Source organism: Protomyctophum parallelum, assembly GCF_964188405.1.
Source record: "Protomyctophum parallelum genome assembly, chromosome: 2".
NCBI lineage: Eukaryota > Metazoa > Chordata > Actinopteri > Myctophiformes > Myctophidae > Protomyctophum > Protomyctophum parallelum.
In genome coordinates, this window is record NC_139699.1 from 1512818 (window position 1) to 1531077 (window position 18260).

The 18260-nt window shown below is 44.2% G+C and overlaps 1 protein-coding gene across 2 annotated transcripts in view; it reads right to left on the reverse strand.

Annotated features, from left to right (window-relative positions):
- Positions 1–8659: 8659 nt before the first annotated feature.
- LOC310853667 (protein mono-ADP-ribosyltransferase PARP6-like) overlaps positions 8660–18260 on the reverse strand; it is a gene marked incomplete at its 5' end in the record, with an annotated part of 47805 nt that continues 38204 nt past the window's right edge. For both annotated transcript variants that reach the window (XM_083758062.1, XM_083758061.1), the window contains 5 exons: positions 8660–8772; positions 10256–10340; positions 14984–15047; positions 15633–15712; positions 16252–16321. In XM_083758062.1, the coding sequence (XP_083614188.1) occupies positions 8670–8772; positions 10256–10340; positions 14984–15047; positions 15633–15712; positions 16252–16321 (402 nt within the window). In that variant the 3' untranslated portion in view covers positions 8660–8669. The remainder of the gene's footprint in view (positions 8773–10255; positions 10341–14983; positions 15048–15632; positions 15713–16251; positions 16322–18260) is intronic.

Sequence of the window (18260 nt, forward strand, 5' to 3'; positions counted from 1 at the left end):
ACACATACATTGAGGGACTGGACAAGGACTTGTACTCCATCATTCAAATCCAGAGAGGGAAAAAGGCAAAGGAATAGAAAGCACGCACGCATGCATGCACGCACGCACACACACACACACACACACACACACGTGCACACACCCTCACACACACACACACACACACACACACACACACACACGAGAGCGTGCATTTAATCAGACAGTGTAAAAATGGAGAGGGTCCATTTTGTACGCTGTGATTTTGCAGTGGTTCTGTTCATGGCTTGAGGAGCTTTACTTCTTTCATGCATTTGATGTCACCATCCACATGGAGACGTTTTTAGGTGTATCCACACAAGTGTTTAATTGCATTGCTGTTTTGTCCAAACAGAACCGGCGTTGTGGGTCTTCGGGGAGGGGGGTGGAGTAGTGGACGCTCAGATCGGTGAAGATGATAATACACTGCTTTTTTCGTGCTGGCAATCCACCCCTCTAGACCACTACTAATATACTGTACCTAAACGCAGCATATCCAGAACAACAGGTGGTGGCTGGGGTGGTGGAGGGTGAGCAGCAGAAAGCGGAGCAGTGTCAGTGTGAGCAGTGGCAAAGTCAGCAGGGATGAGCAGTGCAAACCTTCCAGTTTAAATAGCCGGTCTGGAGATGAAATGAGTGATGTGTGATTGGGTGATAATGAGATGACGTGGATAAGAACGTGACGCTGATGCGGCCCAATCCCAAAACATGAGGATTTACGATTCTCTGCCTATCGGGGCCGCAACTCGAACGGGGCTGAGTCGGCTCAAGCAAACTCCGCAACGTTCGACACGACAACTCGCACACTTTAGCTGGCTCGGTTGGTGTCTCTCATGGCTCAAGGTGGCTTGAGACGGAGCCCCTCCATCGCAGTCTAAAACTATAAGGCGAAATTCCCTCTCTTCGTGGAGCAGCGTCGTAAAACTGTGCTTCTGGGTTTCCTGCGAGTACTTTGAGATGAGTTTCTGCATATTGGGTCCAACACACACCCGGGATCCTGACAATTATTATATATATATATATATATATATAATTATATATATACACACACACTTTTTTTTTTTTTTTTTTTATCGCCAAACCTACCAGCTCACAACGATATTCTGCTATCCCTTGTATGCATTGCACAGCACCTGCTTTATGATGGCAAACAAAGGATTGAAGTCGGAAGTGATGCGTTCATTGTGAGCTTGTAGATCTGCTTTTTTGGGGGGTGGAGGGTTAGGGAGAACCGCCATCGTATACAGTAGGAGTATGAATGAAGCATCGCCACTGCATGCCGTCCCTATAAGGTTCAAGGTGTTTATCCCATTCTGACCGGGCACCCATTTTGGTGTCAGCATCATGTTATGCTTTAGCTATTTAAAAAATAGCAGATCTACAAGCTCATATCGCGCCACCGAGTGGCGCGATACGAGCTTGTAGGTCTGCTATTTTTTGAAAAATCGAAGAACGACTGACATTTTTTAGAATCTGATCTCAGGTCAGAATGGGTTAATCAGACCAGTGTGTGTCCGGCGGAAACCTCGTATGAATCTGATCTCAGGTCAGAATGGGTTATTGTCACACACAGTTTGCAGCAAGCGTGGAGTTCTTGTCCCCGGCATCATGCGTGTAGCATCTATACACTGCTCCCATTCCATCCACCCGTGGACGGACGGGTCTCGACAGCCATGCCAGCAGGCCCAGTTCCAGTGCATGTATTGTATTAGCCTGCAGGCTACACTGAATAATTCTCATCCTGACACATCGTCCCCCCTATAGCTCCCACCAGCCCAAAGCTCTGTCCTCTGCTTTCTGTCTCTTCCATGTGTCTCTCCAGTGTGTGGCATGTCTTCAGGCTCACTGGCGTCTTTGTCTCCCCGTCCCCCCGTCCCCCCGTCCCCCATCCCTCGGGGGCATATAACAGAATAGTCCCGCGGTCAGAGTCTTAACTCAAAACGAGACTCGGCCGTGGCCCGCATACACCGCCGACCTTCCCTGTCACTCCCGTCCGGGAGTGACAGGGAAGACATGGCTCCACCGGACATGCTGAGGTGGTTTGGGTGGTGTGGCGTGGAAGGGGTGTGTGTGTGTGTGTGTGTGTGGGGGGGGGGGGGGGGGGGGGTACGGGGGGTCTTGGTGCCACAAGCCAAAAGACCCCTGGCTCAATAAGAGCGAGGTTCTTAAACAACTCTAATTAATTGGTCCTTTTGTGCAGGAACGGGGCGGTCACAGTGATTACGAAGGCGAAGAGGCTGCAGACCGCCGGCTTCCGCCAAGGGCCAGACACCCTCAGTGTGACCCCGATGACCTCCCGTCATTGCTGCTTTATCGGACCAAACAACCACGCGTGCGCGTGCGCGTGTGTGTGTTGACCTATATGCCTGCGCCGTGTGTGTGTGTGTGTGTGTGTGTGTGTGCGCGTGCGTGTTTGCATGCGTGCACGCAAGGTGCGAAATGAAACGGACGGAAAACAACACTAGAGCTCCCCTCGGTGGCACATTGTGGAACTGCATGCAGAAAAAAGGGCCTAGTCACTGAGCCTGTGTGTGCGTGTGTGTGCGTGCGTGTGTGTGCGTGCGTGCGTGCGTGCGTGCATGCGTGCGTGCGTGCGTGCGTGCGTGCGTGCGTGTGTGTGCGTGCGTGCATTATAGCAGCAGCCAGCTGGCTGGAGCGGTGCAGGGCAGAGCCAAACCGAGGGGACCAGGTCCAACGTGAGGCCTGCATTTCAGAGATCATAGTAACACAGGAGCAGTACGCATCATCTGCCAGTCACACACACACACACACACACACACACACACACACACACACACACACACACACACACACACACAGTACAAAGATATCGGTACAAGGGGCCCTCGCCACAGAGTCTGTCAAGTGGGTCAGCATGAAAGAGACAGACCCAATTACCGCAAATACACACATATAAAGTACGGTGCATTTCAAGGGCCCGGGCGGGAGTGCCTCAGCCACATCGTGATTAGTATACGGCCATTCTGAACATGGCACACCCAGCCCTTGTTCGAACACAGACAGTGGAGCCGCGGCTGTGCCAACAAAATAAAACACCAACATCAGATTGGTGTTTCCCTGCAGATCGGCCCAGCTCTGTTGGGATTAAGTCAAGAGGGGAGAGTCTTTTCTTCCTGTGGTTTGGGTGAGAAGAAAGAAGGGCATAATAAACCAGAGAGTCCTCTGCACTCTCCTATAGGTGAAAGAAAGGGAAATTATAGTTTTTTTTCTCTCCTAAAAATCAGGAGATGGATTTACACTATAGCAGAGATTGATGATACTACCAGCATATAGATGGTGTTTTACAATTTACAATTTACAATTTAGGCATTTAGCAGACGCTCTTAATCCAGAGTGATTTATATTAAGCAAGAACAAAAAAGCATGGGAATACATCACATAAAAACATTTATCAAGAAACATGCGTAAGCTAAGAAAGTAACAGTGGAATATCTATACTACTATGCTATACATATGTACTATGGCGTGCTATGACTACATACAATGCAATTATAGTGCTGTCTACATAACATGCTATAAGTCTGTATCATTCGATCATACTTGCAAGATATGGGGGAGCCATGCCTTTGGTTGCTTTGAATGCCAGCATCAGAGTTTTGTATTCTGTGCGGGCAGCGACCGGGAGCCAGTGGAGGGAGCGGAGCAGGGGGGAGACATGTGAGAATTTTGGCTGGTTGAAGACCAAGCGAGCTGCGGCATTTTGGATCAGCTTTCATTCATGTTCTGTGAGTGCATGCATATAGAAGTCTGGATTGACAGAGGCTGTTGTGGATAGATAGCTGGTGGTGACATTTAGAAAGAAAAAACAATGAGAGTGACTATTTAGAAAAACAGAAGGCGTGTGGGTGTGCACACACACACGCGAACACACACACACACACACACACATGCACACACACACACACTGCACACACACACACACACACACACACACACACACACACACACACACACACACACACACTGTACACACACACACACACACACACACACACACACACACACACACACACACACACACACACACACGACTTACAAAGTCATCATGAGATTGAAATATACAATTTATTTAGACAATGTGTAGTCAGTCAGCAACGTTGCTGGCCCTCCACTGGCTCCCGGTCGCTGCCCGCACAGAATACAAAACTCTGATGCTGGCATTCAAGGCAACCAAAGGTATGGCTCCCCCATATCTTGCAAGTATGATTGAACCCTACAAACCCTCCCGCGCACTCAGATCAGCCAACGCAGGGAAGCTGGAAGTACCCTAACTAAAAACGCCGGACAACGCTCCACACGTCCCAAACTCTTCTCCCTTCTGGCTCCAAAACTGTGAAATGCACTTCCCATTGCAGTCAGAACTGCAGCATCACTCCCAATCTTCCGCCGTAGTCTGAAAACCCACCTTTTTAGACTCCATCATGGCCCATAGCACTTACCCTACCCCCTTAGATAGCATTTCTGTAGACTTAGATAGCATCTGATACAGACTTATAGCATGTTATGTAGACAGCACTATAATTGTATTGTATATAGTCATAGCACGCCATAGTACATATGTATAGCATAGTAGTATATTTATATAGTTTATATGTATAGTCTCATAATATAGATATTCCACTGTTACTTTCTTAGCTTACGCATGTTTTATGATAAATGCTTTTGTGATGTATTCCCATGCTTTTGTTCTTGATTATTGTAAGTCGCTCTGGATTAAGAGCGTCTGCTAAATGCCTAAATTGTAAATTGTTGCCATATTGTTGGATTGTTTAGTGACAGACTGCACCTTTACCTGTTTTGTTTTGTTCAACTCAATTCAGTGAAATAATACAGAAAACATTGAGCATTTCAAAGGTCATAATCAACATGTCGGCATAGTTTATAATGCAGGATGAATACGTATTTAACATGAGGTTAAGTCATAAAAATATAAAAATCTATGCAACCTTATATGAGCCAAACAGGGCTGAACTCATGCAATGATGTATGAATAATGCACAAGCCTTACAGGCTGGAAATATGCACATTTAAAAATATGATATTTGATTAGGTCTGTACAATATTCCTTTTTTGTTGGAGACACCAACAAGGAAAACCATACTTTGGTTTTATTTCTATTGACCATCTGAATACTAGAATGGTGGGCTCAGCTCACCGTGTGTGTTCATGTAGCAACAGTGCCCCCTCCTGACCAAAATGGAGTAGTTAGTCTTACAAGACTTCACATCCTCCACCCTCTAATGGTCAAACAATTTCCCTGAAACATCAAAGAGGAGGCAATCTAAAATTGTGCAAAATCAGTCTTTATTATTTTTATTTTGTTTTTATTTTCATTACAGCCTTTCATCATTGTCATAACCATCATTATCGTAATCACCATCATAATCATCATCATCATAATCATTGTCTTTGAAAACAACACCAGCTAAAGAGAGGGGGGAGAGAGAAAGTCAGAGTGAGGGTCTAGAAGAGAACCTCAGTCTTTACACAGAAACTGGCATCAGCCAATCACCACCACCCTTCAACATGACATCATCAGCCATCACCACCACCCTTCAACATGACATCAAGAGTGCTCAAGGAGGGGGAGCGGAAGCTTCAAAAGCCGTTTCTTCCCTCTCTTTCTACGGCCTCTCTACAACGAGTTCAACTGTACATGTGCACCTCTCTCTCTCTCTCTCTCTGCAGGCAATACATTTCAACAGTCTCCATCCAATGTCCTTATTTACAATTCACCGTCTCCATGTCCATTCATTCGGTACGTACAGTGTAACTATGTCTCCAGCTCAGACATAGCATAGTATAGCGCACGTGGTGGGTATTCAGTAACACGTTAATTCCCCCCCCCCTCCATGACTCAGAAATCCTTCGTTTCCGCCCGCGTCTGTCACGAGTCTAAGAAGGGCGGCGTGCCGTGGTGTGCAACTCCTCCGGGTTAGGCAAACTCTGAATAAGTGCAATGTCTTGTATAATGTTGAGAAAAATACAAACCCACACGTACGTACGTACATACATACAGTACATTACATAACTATAAGTGATCAACAAGGTTCATCTATTATACAAGGTTGCCATTCCCCATGGGTTATAATAAACCGTAGAGATGCACAATTAATGCACTTTAATAAAAGAAAAGAAAAATCCAACTTTGCGTGGGCTTGGCGGCGCTGGGGTGGTGTGAGTACGCCTGGACGTGGACGCGGTAGCGTGCGACAGGAAACGCACACAGTAAAATCCTCAGTGTTTATTTAGCTCTGAGAGTGTTAACATTTAAATGAATCCAGAGGACACAAATTGAGAGTGTTAACATTTAAATGAATCCAGAGGACACAAATTGGAAGAGTTTGGTTCCAAATTGAGCGAGACCACCATTCAAAACAAAAGGTGACATACTCAAACTCTCAAAAACGCTGGTTTAAGCACAAAAATGAAACCTATTGTCTGTTTAAAGGAATCTCTGTAAGTCCTCAGGCGACAATTAAAACCCTAAGCTATTCGCAGGCTGAATTGTCTATATTGCAGAGGTATCGAGTGCTAAAATGCAGGTACTAGTGTGTATTTGCTAAAATGGATACGCACATTAACCACCTAAACCCCAATATTCATATTCTGGGGAAGGGCGACGTGTTGTGAGCTTGTCGATCAGCTATTTGTCAGCCAAATCCTTCCCAACAATAACTTCAAACACACTCGTATATATAGAGTCCTGAGGGACTTCAGTCAACCATAGGGTTTAAGTGGTTAACTTTGGAGTAGAACTCTTCAGGTTGCTGTTTCCAGTGTCTGCGGTGGTATCTTGCGTCCTCACTCATCCACTCATGACCATTTCATTGTAGTGAGGTAAGGGCCTGCAGTAACACGGCATCCCAGTCATGTAAAAAATGACTGATCCCATGTCTCTCTACTGATGAAAGATGGAAACCTTGTAGATCCAATTTCAGTGTTTCCCCCTCAGATACAAACGCAAACAACATCTGAAATTGGTTTTGTTGGTTTCATACTTTCATTACTCACCGAAGAATTTAAAGATTTTGAAATTTTGGTCATCAATCTGGAAACAAAGGACCTTTTCTTATTTTTTTTCTTTTTCTCCCCCACAGTTCCTGACACTGTAACAAGGTCAGAGATGCGAGGCCGGGTGCCAGAACAGCACTGGTATATATTCATTTGGAAAATGAAAAACCCTCTAATGTATGTGACAGATTATTTTTGGGATCAAGTTAGGGAGGAGACCCATGGAGCCTCGGGGTGTTGAAATGTCAGGCCCTCTCCCACGCAGGCAGGAGCGTCCTGCGGAGGGCCGAGGGGGGCCGAGGGGGAAACGGGAGAACAATGCATGTCCCTCAGATAATCCTATCACAGACCGTAATCCATGTCATTAGTCAAAGAATATTAACCCATTCTGACCTGAGATCAGATTCTAAAAATGTCAGTCGTTCTTCGATTTTTCAAAAAATAGCAGACCTACAAGCTCGTATCGCGCCACTCGGTGGCGCGATATGAGCTTGTAGATCTGCTATTTTTAAATAGCTAAAGCATAACATGATGCCGACACCAAAATGGGTGCCCGGCCAGAATGGGTTAAATAAACGGATCACGGAGATGATGTCTTTGCAAACACAATGAGAGAACAAACTTCCATATGTATGTAAATCCATCACTTATTATAGCCACAAAGGGATCTAATAACCATTTGGATTGCATTTGCATTTTTCTTCCCTTTTTCTTTTTTTTCTTTGCTAGATATTCACAAAGAGAAATGATAAATAGAGATAAATAGTCCAAAGAATCCATAAAGCTGCAGCTGATAAAAGAACAGAATGAAAGGCTCCAAGTGACAAGGCTCCGAGAGGAAATGAGAGAGCTTTGTCTGAAAGGGTGTGTGTGTGTGTGTGTGTGTGTGTGTGTGTGTGTGTGTGTGTGTGTGTGTGTGTGTGTGTGTGTGTGTGTGTGTGTGTGTGTGTGTGTGTGTGTGTGTGTGTGTGTGTGTGTGTGTGTTTGATTGATTGATTGAAATATGTATTAACAGTTTGTAGAATTACAGTACATTTTAAGCACAAACTCAATACAAAGACTGTTAATTGTGAGTGGACGACCCAATTAAGCATTACACTTGTTTACAACAGGGTCCACATTGTTCAATTCATCAAAAGTGTGTGTGTGTGTGTGTGTGGGGGGGGGGGGGGGCATGTTTGTGTATGTGTGTGTGAGTATACTGAAAAGTGCATACAGTAGGAGTGTGCGTGAGGATCCATGTATTCCTGTGTGTGTGTGTGTGTGTGTGTGTGTGTGTGTGTGTGTGTGTGTGTGTGTGTGTGCGTGCCGTGCGTGCATGCATAGGTGTGCATGCGCGTGCGTGCGTGCGTGCGTGCGTGCGTGCGTGCGTGCGTGCGTGCGTGTGTGTGTGTGTGTGTTCTATAGGCCTGTTCCAGCTACTGGTTGGTTCTCTCTGATGACCAATGAGTGAGGAGTGAAGAAAAGCAACAAAGACCATGAGCACAGTCCATGTGCTCCGTCCGTCCGTCCGTCCGTCCGTCCGTCCGTCCGTCCGTCCGTCCGTCCGTCCGTCCGTCCGTCCGTCCGTCTGTCTGTCTGTCTGTCTGGGGGGGGGGGCTGCCAGCGGGCCTCCATTAGCTGGAGTAGATCTGGGTCCCGATCACCCTCATGATCTCCTTCTGGACCTTGGGCTCCTGGGTGTTGATGTTAGCGTCTCCCACCTGGCCGTCCTCGTATCTGTGCCAAGGAGACAGAGGTCACGTTTCAAAGATGACACTTACAGTACAAGATAAGATTTGGTGCTGACCGCACAATGGACCCTATAAATATATATATATACATACATACACACACAGTATATATATTGAAAACATACACTATTGAAAACATACACTACAAAACAAACAACAATAAGACATCTATGATACACAGCAAATACCCAAAATATCTCCAAAAGTAAAAAAAAAAGCTAATAATCCTACATAAAATAGAAATACACAAAATGTGCAAACATGTAGACCTACAAAGAGGCTAAACATCCGAGCCAGAGCCAGTGCTGGTGATCCTTTTGAAAGTAAATCAGCGAGGCCAATTTGGAGTCTGGTCCGCAGGTCGGACCAAAGTACCCCCCCCTCAGATGCAGATGAAAGTACAACGCAACACAGCCAAGCATTTGACCTGAAGTTAAGGTTGCTCCTATCCTAACCAATTAAACATTACGTCCTAATGTATAATGTTCATAATTATGAAGTTACAGTGAACACTGTACACAAGGACGCATACATTTTTTTAACCATTATACCCCATATAGATTATTCACAGGGTTCGCCAATGGGCTCTGTACTTTGATTGAATACTTTATTAACGGTTTGAAAAGAGAAAGGGAAGTACAGTTCAATACAAGGTTTGCTAAGAGGATTAAACCCAAGAAAGGCCTGTGGTGCTGTGGTACCATGAGGTGCATGTGACATCGGATGAGTGCTCCTGCTAGAGTCCTCAATGTATTCATACATATACTGACCAGTGAGGAGATCCTGTACAAAAAAAAGTTCTTTGGTTGATTGTTTTGAGTAATGTTTTCACTGGAAAGAATTGCCTCTAAAATGCACCGCGGTAGTTACTGTAATTTCCTCTTTTCTTGCAATAACATTGTCACCCATTTTTACTGTGAAGCCGTCGTCTGCATTGCAGAGGTTTATTTTAGACCCAAAGAGAATGGATTCAGTTTTACCCAGGTGTAATGATAGTTTGTTATCAGCGAGATTTAACAGAGGTTCAGAACTTTCAGAAAGTTTTTTTTCAACCTGGAATTGTCCTTGTAAACTCCTCGAAACTACACCAAAGCCCTTCAGGGAAAGAGCTGAGCTATATCTTCAAGCTCACAATGCAACACATTGCATCACAACGTGACACATTGTTAGCTATTTCGTCTTACAGTTCAAAGCAGAAAAGGCACGCTAGGGTTCATGTGGTATAGCAGCTACTGCACCCAGGCTGTTATCTTCACGCTATGGCAGGTCTTTGTTCAGAATGGTGATGTTGGCTGATCTAACAGTCAATCCGACAGTCCCGACCCACTGGTAAACAAACAGTGCTCTAATCTAGCGCCACCCTTGGGCCAACATTTCCAGACTTTCAGAATGTACGGAATGAGAGGGATGTGTAGTGAATGAGAGGGATGTGTTGATGTGCTGACAGGAAGCTGGAGAGGTTTACTCACACAAAGAAGAAGCGCGTGCAGACGTGGTCAGACACTGGACACACCCAGATGTTACCGTGTTTCTGCAGGTCCTTGGATGTAATGACTGTTTCAGACAAGAGGAGGTTACATTAGATACTGTTTCAGACAAGAGGAGGTTACATTAGATACTGTTTCAGACAAGAGGAGGTTACATTAGATACTGTTTCAGACAAGAGGAGGTTACATTAGATACTGTTTCAGACAAGAGGAGGTTACATTAGATACTGTTTCAGACAAGAGGAGGTTACATTAGATACTGTTTCAGACAAGAGGAGGTTACATTAGATACTGTTTCAGACAAGAGGAGGTTACATTAGATACTGTTTCAGACAAGAGGAGGTTACATTAGATACTGTTTCAGACAAGAGGAGGTTCAATTAGACACCATCTTTGAACTTGTGTAATTGTTTTCATTTAGCTTTACTTTACGTTGAGATACTTTGAATGCAAACTGGATTGTAAATAGTTTATTTAATATCAGCTATAAAAGAGTAAATGCACTATCCTTAGTAGCCTATAATTTATCTTTTAAAGTACATAATAATTACAACAAAGTAGGCCTACAGAACAGATAAATTACTTTAACTAATAATAATAATAATAATAATAATACATTTTATTTATAAGGCGCCTTTCAGGGCACTCAAGGTCGCCGTACAGGTTAAAAACAGTACAAGAACACAGTTAAAAGCAGAACAAAACTAGGGCACAGCTTGCAGCAGAAGACACAGAGGTCACACAGAGTCATATAGGCCTGCCTAAACAGGTGGGTTTTGAGGTGAAGACACAGAGGTCACACAGAGTCATAGGCCTGCCTAAACAGGTGGGTTTTGAGGTGAAGACACAGAGGTCACACAGAGTCATAGGCCTGCCTAAACAGGTGGGTTTTGAGGTGAAGACACAGAGGTCACACAGAGTCATAGGCCTGCCTAAACAGGTGGGTTTTGAGGTGAAGACACAGAGGTCACACAGAGTCATAGGCCTGCCTAAACAGGTGGGTTTTGAGGTGAAGACACAGAGGTCACACAGAGTCATAGGCCTGCCTAAACAGGTGGGTTTTGAGGTCCATGTTTCTGATGTCAGGGGGGGGGGGGGGGGGGGGGAGTTCCAGAGGTGAGGGGCAGAGCGGCTGAAGGCTCTTGAACCCATGGTGGAGAGACGGGCTGGGAGGACTTTCAGGGTGAGGGAGGAGGCATCACCTCTAGCTAAGTCCTAGCCTCTGTATAAATGGTGCATTTATATAGCGCCTTTATCCAAGGCGCTTTACATAGATTGTGCATTACATTCACCCATTCACACACACATTCATACACCGATGGCAGCGGAAACCATGCAAGGCACCAACTAGCACATCGGGAGCAATTAGGGGTTCAGTGTCTTGCTCAAGGACACTTCGACACTAACTTCGACACTAACTCTGGGGGAGCCCGGGTTCGAACTGGCAACCTTACGGTTACCATCCAGGCACTCTACCCCTGAGCCACCGCCGTATCCAAGCTTTTATTTCCGTTCGGAGGGGGGCGCTCAGATCGATAAACCAATATGATCCAGGCATCCAGCGCATTGCTCCCGGCGGCACCTGCCCCTCTATACCAGAAATTACGGTGGCTGGGCCAGGCTAGCTAAGTCCAAACAGTAAAAGTGAGCTACAAACTCATAATACATCACGTTAGCGACACATTGTGAGCTTGTAGATCGACTATTTTTGCCAAAGACATAGGGGGCCCTATTTTCGCCCATGCTAAACCCCTTATCCCTAAACATTTTGGCCTATTTTTACTATTTTGACAATCATTTTTGAATAGTTCAAATCTACATGTACATGACAATGTAGATCGGCTAGTTGAACTATTCAAAAATTATTTTCAAAATAGTAATAAAGGTGTTTAGCACTGACAAAAATAGAGCCATTGGTGTGTAGATGGAAAAAGTGCTCAAACTCCGGGCAACTCTGGACATGTTCTGATGGGCTGAACAAAGTTTGGACAGTGTGACCGGTCGGAAGGTTGGAAGGAAGGTGGTGATGATTTATTTAGCTTTGTTTCCACATTCGGCCCAAGGCTTCATTCTGCCAAGCAGAAAAAGTATTGGAGGAGACATTGGGGTGAGGAGGTTAGGACAAACGCCTCTATAACCCCCCCTCTGAGTGACCATGCATATATACAAGCTGCAATCAATGGCAAAAACCTCCGTTGCCTCCGTGACAAGTTTCCCTCAGTGCATTGGAGGGAGATCAAGGTATTGAAACCAGCGGTTCCAGTGCTGGCTGTATACTGGTACATTAATAGCAAGGTCTACAAGCCAGTTGTGATTACTTTGGCGCGCTACAAGCTTGTAGGTCTGCTATTTATTTATTTTATCGAAGAACGACATAGCTTTTTCAGAAAACTGTCAGGATGTAGAAGACATTTTTAGAATCTGATCTCAGGTCAGAATGGGTTAACCCAGAAGGTACTTTTGAGCAATGCTAACCATTCCAACATGTGGCTTTGTGTGTATGTCTATACCGCCCCCTGTGATGTCATTTGGGTCTAATACATCATCATCATCATACTATACATACATCATGGTGTTAAAAGGCACCACTCCCTTCACACAAGTGTGATTTCTGAGGGGGCCCCTCCAATGCATGGCTTTCCAAAATTACTTCATGCGGCAGCCAAGTCTATGGACTTTTAATGTTTGTTTAGGGTAGTTGTGATGTAGCTAAGTCTATGGACTTTTAATGTTTGTTTAGGGTAGTTGTGATGTAGCTAAGTCTATGGACTTTTAATGTTTGTTTAGGGTAGTTGTGATGTAGCTAAGTCTATGGACTTTTAATGTTTGTTTAGGGTAGTTGTGATGTAGCTAAGTCTATGGACTTTTAATGTTTGTTTAGGGTAGTTGTGATGTAGCTAAGTCTATGGACTTTTAATGTTTGTTTAGGGTAGTTGTGATGTAGCTAAGTCTATGGACTTTTAATGTTTGTTTAGGGTAGTTGTGATGTAGCTAAGTCTATGGACTTTTAATGTTTGTTTAGGGTAGTTGTGATGTAGCCAAGTGATGTAGCCAAGTCTGTGGACTTTAAAGGCGAATTCCGGACAAGCAGTTTGTCATTGTTTAATGACACATGGGCACAGGTTTAATGTTTGTCTTTAGTTCAATGTTTGTTTTTTAAACGCATTGACAATGAAGGGAAGAATTACATCATAATGTGCCTCATTACGTCATATTGTCTCTTTATTGTTAATGGCGTTTAATGTTTGTGTTGGCACCGTTTGTTTTACATCACCATTACATCACCTAATCAACATGAGTTAGACTTAAAATATTAGCGCCCCTCACTTCACACAGGTGTGATTTTAAGTCGTAGTCCCGTATCCATTCGTCACTGAAAAAAACAAAAACAAAAAAACTTAGCGGCCCTTACGCTAGATCTCTTCTTCAATTGCGCGAAAATGTATATATTTTTTGTTTATAGATCCCCTAAGGGCTCTATTATGTACTTGGTACCCTCTTTTTAAAATGTATATATTTTTTGTTTATAGATCCCCTAAGGGCTCTATTATGTACTTGGTACCCTCTTTTTAAAATGTATATATTTTTTGTTTATAGATCCCCTAAGGGCTCTATTATGTACTTGGTACCCTCTTTTTAAAATGTATATATTTTTTGTTTATAGATCCCCTAAGGGCTCTATTATGTACTTGGTACCCTCTTTTTGCCCTTTATTTATGACTAGAGCGGTGCCCGTTGGAGTCTCTACAGCGGTGCCCGTTGGGCACTGGCCTACTTGACACGATGCAAGTTGGAAATGCATGCCCAGATATTATGACCCTTTTATGCTCATATTTTATGTGTCCCTTTTATGCCCATATATGGAGTTCTTTGTCAGGCATGCCCAAATATGGAGTCTATGCAGACTGATGTCAGACTGATGTCAGAACATGCCAGCTCCATATATGGACACTGGGCACAGTCGGCAGGACTCCTGTCCAGAGCCCGGGCAGAGGCATTTCTGGCGCGGTTCTGGACAACCGTGGGTCCGACTGACTCGACACCGGGCACTGCACGCCGTGCCCGTGTGGTGGGGTGTAACGCGTGTGTCGAATTTTAAAGGTATATTCAGTGATTTCACTCAAAAAACCTTAGGTTTCGTTTTTGGCTGGGACCTAAGCCTTTCATCCAATCAGGATAGAGAGCCAAAAACGAAACCTAAGGTTTTTTGACCCCCAGGGGTTAACTGGGGACAGGGAGGAACTCCTTATATGGTCAGCACACTCTATAGTAGAGAGGATTATCACAACAAAACAAAAAAATAAGTGATATTTGAATTAAGTGAAATCACTGAATATACCTTTAAGTCGGTGGGGCGAACGGTTCTCGAGTTACATGGATTCCAGACATACAGACATACTGTACATACAGAGTACAGACGTACAGAGACTTGGTGCATTTATAGTTAGATATGCCCAGAATAGTGATTCAATAAGTTATCTTTTACTGCTTCACTGCTTTGTTTATATTTCCTTTGCAGCACATGTGGGTTTGTCTTTACAGAGGTAAAGGTTCTTGTGTTTACGTACCTTCGCACAGAGCAATGCAGTTTAGATTCACATGTGGGTTTACAGAGGTAAAGGTTCTTGTGTTTACTTACCTTCGCACAGAGCAATGCAGTTTAGAGTCACATGTGGGTTTACAGAGGTAAAGGTTCTTGTGTTTACTTACCTTCGCACAGAGCAATGCAGTTTAGATTCCGACTCTGGAGAAAGCGTGACTGTATCGGACGGCTCTGTTGAAATAGAGAGAGACAACAGCAGGCTCCTTCAAGCTTCTGCAGTGAGAGACAAACTGAGGTTTACTTTACCCGCCATGCAAAATAGAAGCTTGCAATAATATCACGTTTTAAGTGGATTGAACAAATGAAAGCAATGACATCATAGCTTCTAGCACTCCGTTTCATAGAACAGTGGTTCTTAACCTATTCAGGCCCAAAATAAGACCGCGCAAAATGATCTGGAGACCCCACAAAATAATCATATTATTATTTTAACTGGAGACCCCCCAAAATTATCATATTTGAACTGGGGATCCGACAAAATAATCATACTTGAACTGGGGACACCCCACCCAGACAAGCACATGGAATTGTAGGAGTTGAGGCATTACATTTAGATTGACTCGGTTTCACAGATAAACATTGTGAAAATAGCCGTATGCAACGCCTCACAACAACGTGAGGCAATGTTCTACCACTTTGATTATTTGATCACTTTTTATAGCACGTTTTGTTGATTACTTGTTCCACAGGTTGAGAACCACTGACATAGAAAGCAGGCACCTGATAGTTCTTAAACTAAATGCTAGTAGGACTTACCTGTGGTATGGTGTTCATGCGGTTGTAGCGCTGCACCAGTTCATCTTTGGTGGGCATGCGATGCTGTCCTTTCCCCATCCCTACAAGCACAAGGAACAGTCCTTCTGGTACCACCATCACTCACGACACCGACACAAATTTACAGTCCAACGTCATATAGATTTGCCATAGAAGAGTCTATGACATGATTGACTGAAGTCACTCACACGGCCGACCACATGAAGTCTCTGATCTACAGTCTGAGAGCCACACTGTTCCCATGTGGACCGCCAGATCCACGTGATTCCATTTTTCACTCAAAATATAGCAGGGAAGATATAATAATTTGTAAACAAATAAACGCTGCCCCCCACCCACCTATACCCGTCCTCCCAGTGACGACCATCTTACAGAACTTTTGTATGAGCTCACAGAGAGAATCAAAGCCCACCTCCCACAGTGGTGACGACAACACAGTGCAGCACAACAGGACAAGGTGGAACGCCCCCCCCCCCCCCCCCCAAACAGATGAAAATGGACCATTCCATTACGATGACATCTCATCCAGCCATGGTGAACACAGAATGGACTCCACCACCACAGAGGAAGACAATGGGGGGGTATAGGGCCTGTTTCCTACCTGAGTATCCAAAGGATATGCTGGAGATGGGGCTGAGATAGATGCCCTTTCCATACGCTGCCCCATGCAGCTTGGGTTAAAGAGAGCAGGAGGGAAGCAAGGGTCACTTAAGAGTCACTCAGAGAACTCTTTCATAATACGTACTGTAGGCACAAGAATAGCCTGCACACAGACTGTAGTGTAAATAGCAGACCTGCAGGGTAAACTAATGAATGCCCTTCTTGATCGTTTTGCACTGGCTAAGAACAGTTTTGGACATAATGACGTTTCCACCGGACAGAGCGACATAGCCTACTTCGTCATACGGCAAATAGCAAAAAGTAATACAACCACAAGCTTGCCTTATATACGTACTGTATGCCTCCCTTATATCTGTTTGTTTGGGGTTGGGCGGGGGGGCATTTTGGAAGATTTCCACTTATAGTGGAAATATTTGATGATGATGATATTTGATGTAGGTCTGATATCTACAAATACAGAGACAAGCATACGCACGCACACACAAGCACGCACACACACGCACGCAAAAGTCCAACAAGGACAGTAAGGCATCTAGCCAAGCACCACAGAGAAAGCTATGTTGAGTTTCTAAACGCTTTGAAGGCATTCAGCTTGTTGTGCACAAAACATTGTGGGGAACATCCCATAATGACACGTGAAATGAGGTCAGGAATGATGACACGAAGAAGATAATTATGAAGATGACCGAGGATGAGGTCGAGGAGAGTCCCTTCCATGGTAGGAAAGACAAGATGGGTCCAAAAGAATGGAGGTGATCAAAAACGCACAGAAGACGGAGGTAGAGGACAAATTGGATGGAGAACAAAGAACAGAAACAGTTTAGGAATGAAATATGGCAAATATGGGGATCAGGACGTGGCGGTGTGTCTGCATGGAATCAAAAGCAGAAAGACAGGCAGAAAGATAGAGGGTGGATTTTGTATGTGTGTGTGTTTTTCTTTTTGTGTGTGCAGATTTATTCATCTGTTTCGCTGTGAAGAGAACAATGGTGGAAACGGCTGGGAGCCTGGGATTGTTCAAGGTGAAACAGAGAAGGGGAATGAGCAGGCAGAGAAGCAGAAGCAATGCTGATCAAAGACCAGAGAGGAACATAAATAAAACACGGCAGACGAGAGGATCGGAGCCGCCTTTAAAGTTCCATGATCCTTAAGATCCCAAATACAAATGTTTCCAAAATAATATTCTCCTCCGCACTGATGGATCTCTGAATGCAAACGGGTACCTCTTTAAGTATTGCATTTTCACAAGCTACGCAGATGTATCCCCAAAGAGTCATTTTCATCCAGATCCAGCAAAACGTACATCATTTGACAATATAACTTTAATATAACAGTACGACTTTGACTGGTGTTTACCATACCATACAGACAACATGACATTAAGTGCTAGAAAGTTTGGTTAATTATTAAATTACTGTAGCATACTAAAGTTTGTGTGACTGAAAATGTAATTTAATTTTCACTGACAATTTCACTGACAACACTATCACACTGTGCATGGTGCACTCACACACCCATGCAGATCAGAATCTACCCAGGGAGGGCATAACAAATGCCATCCAGACCTCCTCACGGCTGACAATTTCATCTATTAAACCATGTAAACAAGTGTCTAACTGCACACTCAAAATCATTGTATGACTAGGAACGTAAGTGCTGACCTTTTGTGGTTGTCCTATAATGACGTTATTGCTAATAGCTGTCTATAGCTTGCAGTCTATTATAGCTCAACAACAGCACAATCACCAGAAGCTGCAGTTTGTCTTCCATAGCTCATTGTTAGAGAATGTTAAGGGAATTAAAGCATACTCCACTTTTAGGTGATAACCTAATCACATTTTAGGTAAAAGGGCGATCACCTAAAAAAAAAGGTGATTTTAAGCGCTGAATATCAAAATCACATTTTGATAGATTATCACCTAAAGGTGGAGTATGCCTTGCTGTACCTGCATTAGGGCTGGAGAGATGGTAGTTACTTACCTTCAGTGG